At 37.6% G+C, this 9,615-nt stretch overlaps 1 protein-coding gene across 1 annotated transcript; it reads right to left on the reverse strand.

Annotated features, from left to right (window-relative positions):
- On the reverse strand, positions 8,927-9,346 carry LOC107615561. The gene has a single exon (XM_016317614.1). The coding sequence runs from the start codon at positions 9,344-9,346 to the stop codon at positions 8,927-8,929; it is 420 nt and encodes a 139-aa protein (XP_016173100.1).

Below are 9,615 nucleotides of genomic sequence, written 5' to 3' on the forward strand. Positions count from 1 at the left end.
ACTCAAAAGCTGAGCAAGCTTAGAGCTGATGTTCAAACCTTCAGACAGAAAGAAGGTGAATCCCTCTATGAAGCTTGGGAAAGATACAAACAGTTGATCAAAAAGTGTCCTTCTGACACGCTTTCAGAATGGACCATCCTGGATATATTCTATGATGGTTTATCTGAGCTATCAATGATGTCACTGGACACTTCTGCAGGTGGATCCATTCACCTAAAGAAAACGCCTGCAGAAGCTCAAGAACTCATTGACATGGTTGCTAATAACCAGTTCATGTACACTTCTGAAAGGAATCCTGTGAGCAATGGGACGCCTATGAAGAAGGGAGTTCTTGAAGTTGATACTCTGAATGCCATATTGGCTCAGAATAAAATATTGACTCAGCAAGTCAATATGATCTCTCAGAGTCTGCATGGAATGCAAGCTGCATCCAACAGTACTCAAGAGGCTTCTTATGAAGAAGAAGCTTATGATCCTGAGAACCCTGCAATAGCAGAGGTAAATTATTTAAGTGAACCTTATGGAAACACCTATAACTCATCATGGAGAAATCATCCAAATTTCTCATGGAAGGATCAAAAGCCTCAACAAGGCTTTAATAATGGTGGAAGAATCGGGTTTAGCAATAGCAAACCTTTTCCATCATCCACTTAGCAACAGACAGAGAACTCTGAACAAAATACTTCTAATTTAGCAAACTTAGTCTCTAATCTATCTAAGGCCACTATAAGTTTCATGAATGAAACAAGATCTTCCATTAGAAATCTGGAAGCACAAGTGGGCCAGCTGAGCAAAAGGATCACTGAAATCCCTCCTAGTACTCTCCCAAGCAATACAGAAGAGAACCCAAAAGGAGAGTGCAAGGCCATTGACATAAGCGCCATGGCCGAACCTGTGAGGAGAGGAGAGGACGTGAATCCCAAGGAGGAAGACCTCCTGGGACGTCCAGTGGTCAATAAGGAGCTTCCCTCTGAGGAACCAAAGGACTTTAGGGCTCATCTAGAGACCATAGAGATTCCATTGAACCTCCTTATGCCCTTCATGAGCTCTGATGAGTATTCCTCTTCTGAAGAGAATGATGATGTTACTGAAGAGCAAACTGCCAAGTTTCTTGGTGTAATCATGAAGCTGAATGCCAAACTATTTGGCACTGATGCTTGGGAAGTTGAACCTCCCTTGTTCATCAATGAACTAAGTGATCTGGATCAACTGACATTGCTTCAGAAGAGACAGGATCCTGGAAAGTTCATAATACCCTGTACCATAGGCACCATGATCTTTAAGGCTCTGTGTGACCTTGGTTCAGGAATAAACCTCATGCCCCTCTCTGTAATAGAGAAACTGGGAATCTATGGGGTGCAAGCTGCTAAAATCTCATTAGAGATGGCAGACAGCTCTAGAAAACAGGCTTATGGACAAGTAGAGGACATGTTAGTAAAGATTGAAGGCCTTTACATCCCTGCTGATTTCATAGTCCTGGATACTGGAAAGGAAGAGGATGAATCCATCATCCTAGGAAGACCTTTCCTGGCCACAGCAAGAGCTGTGATTGATGTTGACAGAGGTGAAATATTCCTTCAATGGAATGAGAACTCCCTTGTTTTTAAAACTCAAGGATATCCCTCTGCAACCATGGGGAGGAAGCAGAAAAAGCTTCTTTCCAAGCAGAGTCAACTCGTGGGATTCGACCCTTACTCACGTAAGGTATTACTTGGACGACCCAGTGCACTTGCTGGTTAGTTGTATCGAAGTTGTGACAATTATGAATTAAGATCAGAGCATCAAGCTTTGGAGCCATTACCAGGATTTGTTCGAGCCTGGAGATCACAATTTCGTGCACCAGCCCCCTTGAGCCTTTAAATCCCCTCTTGTTTTATAACCACATTACTAGCCTTAAGCAGAAAAAGAAAATAAAAATCCCAAGTTGAATCCTTGGTTAGCTTAAGATAGAAATTGTGTATTGTGTAAGTGTGGGAACCTTATGGGAAAATGGATGATAGAAACAAAAGGGTAGAAAGTTAAAAAGAATAAAAATTTTTATTTTTAAAAGTTTTGGGAAGCATGATCATGTGAAATCAAAATAATTGAATTACCATATGCAATTAAAAAAAATATTTATTTTTCAGTATTTGAATAAAGGAGACACAAAAGAACCCCCCAAATACAAAATAAAGCAATGCACATGGGACAAAATTAAAACTAATGCATGAGCATGTAACATCAAAAAGTGGGAAGAATATGGGAAAATATGTAAAGAAGCTTTGCTTTACAAAATATGTATGTTAGGTGAGATCTTAGACTAATCAAGGATTCACTTAATTAGCTCACTTAGCCTTATACATATACCCTTACCTTTACCTTGGCCCCATTACAACCTTAATTAAAGACCTCATGATTTTTGTATGCCTATATTCTATAATTGTTGATTGGTTAGATGAAGAACAAAGTTATAGAAAGTAAGGATAAAAAGAAGAATAGAGTGATTAACCCAATAAACACTGAGTGACTAGAGAGTAAACACAAAATCCAGTGAGGGTTCAATAGCTCATCAACATATATCTCTACTTAAATTGCTAATTGTCTTGCAAGTTTGTAAAATATTTTTCCTTTCCCATCTCAATTGTAAAAGTGCTTTATCATTATCTAAGGTTTGGCTATGCATATATGATTCCTTGAGAATGTGAATTAATTTAATTACATGTAAGTTTTATATACAAGTGAATAAAAATTAGAATTGCATGATTCATTTAGGTAGTTGTATTTAGAATAGATTGCATTGCATGAGATTCCACCACTTCAACCTTACCTTACTCTTTATCTTGGACTTAGCATGAGGACATGCTATTGTTTAAGTGTGGGGAGGTTGATAAACCCATATTTTATGATATATTTTGTGCCTAATTTAAGTGATTTATTCAATCCTTCACTCACTTATTCATGTTAATTGCATGGTTTTACTTTTCCTTCTTTATTATGTGATATATGTGAAAAACATGTTTCTTATGCTTTAAAAGTAATTATTTTAATTACCCTTTACTTTCATTCGATGCCGTGATTCGTGTGTTGAGTAGTTTCTGATCTTCTAAGGTAGGAATGACTTAAAGGATGGAAAGGGAACATACAAAAATGGAAGGAAAGCACAAAACGGAGTTTTTGAAGAAACTGGCAGTGACGCGATCGCATGGACGACGCAACCGCATGCCAGCGCCAAATGGTAGTGACGCGACCGCGTGATTGACGCGATCGCGCGCCTTGAGCGAAAGGCATATGACGCGGATGCATGATTGAAGCGACCGCGTGGCAAGGAAAACTCCAAATGATGCGACCGACCTATGCGGACGCGTGACAGAGGCCACGCACCAGAAATTACAGAAAATGCTCCCAGCGATTTCTGAAGCCCTTTTGGCCCAAATCCAAGTCCAGAAGGCACAGATCAGAGGTTATGAAGTGGGGAAATACATCCATTCGCAGGTAGTCTCCAGTTAGTTAGTATTCATGAATTAGATGTAGTTTAGAGGGAGAGGTTCTCTCTTCTATCTTTTAGGATTTAGAATTAGGATTTCTTTTGCTTTCAGGATTATCTCTTTTTATCAGGTTAAATATTCCTTTTTATTTATCTTCTCAATTTAGTTTATGAATTCTTCTATGTTACAGATTACTCTTTGAATTAATGTTATTTGAGGTATTTCAGTTTATTATTGCTTTCTTTTATTTATGTTACTGTTGCTTCCAATCTGAAGACATTTTTATTCCAGTAGATTTACTTTTTCCCTTTTGGTCTTGGTTAAGAAATCAGTAACTTAGGAGTTATCAAACTCAACGTGATAGATAATTGTTATCTTTGCTAATTGAATTGAACTTCAATAATCCCAATCTTTCTCTAGGAATTAACTAGGATTTGAAGATCAACTTAATTAGTCACTTGATCTTCCCTTGATCTAGTAAAGGTTAACTGAGTGGAATTAAGATTCAATCTTCATCATCATTGATAAGGATAACTAGGATAGGACTTCTAATTTCTCATACCTTTGCCAAAAGTGTGTTTTACAGTTATTTATTTACTTTACAGTCTTTTACTTATTTTAATTGCAATTTAAATTACTTGTTCCTCATCTTCAAAACCCTGATTTACAATCTTCATAACCAATAGTAAGAACATACTTCCCTGCAGTTTCTTGAGAAGACGACCCGAGGTTTAAATACTTCGGTCATCAATTTTTAAGGGGTTTGTTACTTGTGAAAACCAAAACGTTTGTAAGAAAGGTTGATTGCTTGGTTTAGTAACTATACTTGCAACGAGAGTTTACTATAACATCTAAACCATCAATCTTCCAGTCCTTTCAACTTCCTCACTTTCTTGTTCTTCCACTTCCTCTTTTGCACTCAATATTTGAGTTAATAGCACTTTCATGGAGGAGGTCTATTGTTCTTCCCAAGATTTCTTCATCTCCTCTTCATATCTTTCAATCACGAATTCAAGTGTTGAGCATCTTTGGTTCAGGGAGGTTTGTGGGAGTTGTGAGCTTTCAAGTTCCTTTGTCATCCCAAGTGGCTTCTGTGGATATGCAAGTTCAGGTTCAAATGCCTCTTCCATTTCATTCTTCATTGAAATTTCACTTGATATAGTATCCTTTTCTTCTTGCCCTTCCACTTTCTTCTTTGCACTGAACATTTGATCTACCATCACTTCCATGTTTGTGAGGGTGTTTTCTCGTTCTTTCCAGGATTTCTTTGTCTCCTCCTCATATTTTTTGAACATGGACTCAAGCTTTGAGAGTCTTTGGTTCATGGAAGTTTGTGTTGGTTGTGATTCTTGGAAGGGATTTTGTGTTGAGGCATAGTCAAGTGATGAAGAATTTTTAAATGTAGAAATGGGAGGTGAGGTTGGAAAATATCTCATGTGATTAGCTTGATCAATTTGTGGCTCTGGAGCAAATCTCCATGGATTGGAGTGCTCAGAATTTGCAATTTCTTGGTGATACTCACAGCCACCATTAGGATAATGACTTGAATCATTTTGTGGTGGTGAGAAATATCCCATATGATTCTCTTGCTCATCTTGTAGTTCTAAAGCATATCTCCATGGATTGGAGTGCTCAGGATCTAAAATTTCTTGGTGATATTCCCAGCTACCATTAGAGATTTGTGATGGTGGGTAATATCCCATAAAAGTTGTTTGATCACAAGATGAGTTGAACTCCAATTGAATTTTGTAAAACACAACACCAATGAAAATTGAAATTGCTCAGATCAGAGATGAGAATTTCTTAGTGAGGCAATAACACAAACACCTTAATTATCAGCAGAGAATAAAAACAAAGAAAAAAATGCTTAATCTAGACTTCTCACCCACTTAATCATTGTTGATCTAAATTAATCCCCGGCAACGGCGCCAAAAACTTGATGGGTGAAAATCAAATTCCACACCAAAAACTCACCGACAAGTGTATTGGGTCACATCAAATTGTAAAACTCACTTAGAGTGAGGTCGATCCCACAGGGATTGATGGATCAAGCAACTTTAATGGGTGATTAGTTTAGTCAAGCTAACATTGATGATTTGAGTGAAATTGATCAACAGAAAGTAAATTGCAGTGAATTAAAAGTGCAGAAAGAGTAAATTACATGAAACTTAAAGTGCAAGAAAGTAAAATAGCTGAAACTTAAATTGTAAGAAAATTAAATGATTGAAACTTAAAGTGAAAGAAACTTAAATTGCTGAATTTAAATTGCTGGGAATCTTAAATTGCTGGAAGAATAAAGGATTTGGGGACTGGGATCCTAAATAAAACTGAAATTGTAAAGTGCAAAAAGATCAGAGAAGTAAGAGATGAAAAGAATTGCAGCAAATCTAAATAGAAGTGAAAATTTGTAGGAGGAGTAAAATCAGAAATGAAAACTTGCTTCAGATTGAAACTTAAAGAGACAATTGAGATCAGATCTTTAATTCTTAAATTCAGAAAGCAGAAAAATAATAGAACTCCAAGAGGAAGAACTCCAAAGAATTCTTCAATCAAAGTTCACAAACCCAGAATCAGAAAGCAAAGGTTGCAGACGAAAGAAAATGAAAACAGGAAACAATCTCAGATCCGATCTCAATTCTCTAGAATTCAAAAAGGAAAATTAAAAGAGAGCTCTCTATTCTACTCTTACTCCTACTGCTCTCTAATGGAGCCAGCCTCTTTAATAAAATGGAATTGATGCCTTTATATAGGCGTTACAAGATGAAAATAAAATTAAATTGAAAACAAATTACAATTAAATGAAATTCCTAATCTAATTGTTTCTTGTGCTTTTGAGTGATGTCCATGGGCTTTGCTTGCTTTGGATTTGAAGAAGAGTGGAATGGTTCAAGTGGCATGGGTCAAGGTTGCCTTGGATCAATTGGAAATGGCCCAGGGTGCTAGCTCCAGTGGAGCGCTCAGTCAAGTAAAATAACGCAGCGCTCCATGGTCTTCTCCCAGGCTTCAAACCAAGCTTCTTTGTAGCGCTCCGTGAAGAACTCCAACGTAGCGCTGCTTTTTCTTGAGTGGGTCTCTCTTTCGAACCTTGGCCATTTCAATTTGGCCAATTTCCATAGGCACTAGCGCTCAGTTGGTGAAGAGAGCGTAGCACTTCATGCTTGCGCAAGGTCCCCAGTTTGAACCTTGCTTGCCCCCTTTTGTGTGCTTGCTCCTTGCTTTTCTTTATTTTGTGAAGCCCGAAAAAGTTAAATAAATTCATGTAGTGCTCCTTTGTTTCTCCTTCTGGCTTTATGATGAGCGCTCCGTTGCTTCATTTAACGTTACATGCATTCATGAATGGCTTTACTAACTAATGCATGCTTTTATTATATTACTTAGTTTATAAAGCCAATTGGATTATGTTAAAGCATTATATGTTTCTTTGGCCAATTGGCTTTAATGGCATGTATGCTTTAACTTATAATGCATTACGTGCATGTTTTACTTTAATAATACTAATGCATTAATCCTAGTGATTGGTGAGGTAAGCTCTTCCCATTTCCTCTTTCTGATCTTAGCTCTTATTTCTGGGCACCCATCATCAGGTAACTAGAAAGGGATCTATGGATATATCCCTTTTTGTGGTATCCACTCAAGTTGCATTTGGTGGAACCATGATCTGAACTTCCATTGATCATAGTGGTTTTCACTTTCCTTAGCAATAGGTTCCTTTCCTCTCCTTCTTTTGAAACTTGAAGAAGATGCCATACTTTCCTTGATGGTTACCCGAATAGAGGTTGAAAGTTTATGAAGAGGGATGACTAGTGTAATGCACTCTCGATGGAAAGGTGGTTTGAAGGAAAGGTACTGTTGTGGAAGCAAGTGAACAAGAATGATTCGTTGCACATAAACACGGTTGTGGGGTCTTTGGCTTTAGAGAACACAAGAGCTGAATTTTCAAAGTACAAGAAGTGTGAAAACTTTAGTTCAGAGGCATGGTTCAAATGAAGCCATTTATAGCAAACTTTAATGAGGAATAGATGGTTAGGATTATTTGGGAAAGGTTATGAATTAAGGGTGTGCATGCAAGGTTGAATGAAGACAAAAATTTTCTCTCTATTGGGCAAGTTTTTCGGTCTTCTAAGTACCTCTTCCCAAGATGTGCAGATTTTTATTCCCAAGAACTACCCTTCCAAGCCATGTGACCTACTTTTTGTCCTCATGCTATTTTTTCCATTCATTTCCTTGTCCCTTTCATTAAATTGTTCTTATCCATACCTATCCATCACAACAAGGCAAAGAAAGTGAATACAAACAAGTGGCGGCAAGCACATGACAATTAATACTCAAAGCTAAAATTTTGACTAGCATTCCTTATGAGTGTTCAACCAACCCTGACTCCTTTTGTGCTCTTATATAGTCTTGGAGGACACCAAACTTAGTGTTTGGCTATATGGTTCAAAGGGTTACTTCTTCCAAGTCATATCATTGAGATCTCAACGGGATTTTTGTCACCCTTAGTTAAACCATCATGAGAAACACTTTATTTTTCTATTTTTAAACACGAACTTAAAAATTATAAACATGGTTGCACCTTCATGAACTTTAAGACTCAAAAGAAATTTGACTCTCATGACTTGTTCTTACAATATATAGAACACCAAACTTAATGTTTGCTTATATACTCCAAGAAAGCTCTTAGACATATGTCAAAATGGCAATATGATCATCATTTTTGAAAAGCATCTTAGCGTGCCTGTAGGCACACCAAACTTAGAATTGGATCATATGCTTCAGAATGTCATGGATAGTTATCAAATTTGTCTATGAAAACTTGAATTTATGTTAGAGCAACAATTATTATTCACACTGAAACTTTAAAAGTAAGGAAACTAAATCATGGGCTGCCTCCCATGGAGCGCTTCTTTAGTGTCATTAGCTTGACGGTTAGTTTACTGTTAGGACGGATTGTAATGCCTTAAATCTTCTCCCCTTATTGTGAATCTGTCACCATTTGATTCTTTAAAAATTTTTACATGCTCCAATGAAAGGATCCAGTTGATTGTATAGACTTGAGGCATTTGAGATGGTATCACAGGAAGATGAGGGGGTATGAGTGGATGGTGGGCTAACATCACCTTGTCACCTAATGAGAAATCCTCAGTGGGAATTTTCTTATTCCTCCATTTCCTTGGTACTTTCTTCCCCACTTTCCTCTCTTCTTTAAGTAGTGCTTCAGAAGTTCTTGTGTTGGAGTGATCTTTGTTGATTGATTCCCTTAGTTTTTACTGTTTCAGCTTCTCCTCTAGTATCCTTGGTTGCTTCATCTCTCGAGCTTCTTATTTATCCACCAAGGAAAGCTCCAGAGGCTTGGCTGGTGGTTCATTGCTGTTCTCTTTCAAAGAGCTCTCATTGTACTCTTCCTTTAATTCCTTGCTCTCTTGCTCAGACTCATACGTGGGCTTGAAGACATAGAAAGTGAGCTACTCATCATGTATTCTCAGTAACAACTCTCCTTGTTCTACATCAATGAGTGCTTTACTAGTAGCCAAGAATGGTCTCCCTAAGATGATCGGGTGAAGATGGCTCTCTTCCATTTCGATAACGACAAAGTCAGTGGGGAGAAAGTAATTTCCCACTTCGACCAGTACATTCTCGACTACTCTTTCAGCTTGCTTCTGACTCTTGTCAGCCAATTGGATCATTACATCTGTGGACTTAAGCTCATTGATTTTCAATCTCTTCATGAAAGACAGAGGCATCACATTTATGCTGGCTCCCAGATCACAGAATCCTCTATCAATCATGGTGTCTCCTATAGCACAGGGGATGTGAAAGCTTCCCGGATCCCCTTTCTTTATTGGTAATGCCTTCTGAATAAGATCATTGGATTCTTTGTTCATCACCACTATTTGGACACACTTTAGGTTGCTTGATGTGGCGGAAATTGGCGAGTTAAAAAATTATTATAAGAGATACGTTGCAAGTATAGTTCTTAACCAACCAAAAATCTGCTTATCAATTTAGAAGGGTTGTCACTAAATTAAAATTAAAATACTAGGAGTATGAATCCCAGGTCATCTCCCAACGAGTTGCAGAAAGATGTGCTATTTTATTAATCAGATGTTTTCCAAAAGGGTTTGAGTTTGATAGACAGGAAATTAAATCAGAG

This window comes from Arachis ipaensis, chromosome B09 (genome assembly GCF_000816755.2).
Source record: "Arachis ipaensis cultivar K30076 chromosome B09, Araip1.1, whole genome shotgun sequence".
NCBI lineage: Eukaryota > Viridiplantae > Streptophyta > Magnoliopsida > Fabales > Fabaceae > Arachis > Arachis ipaensis.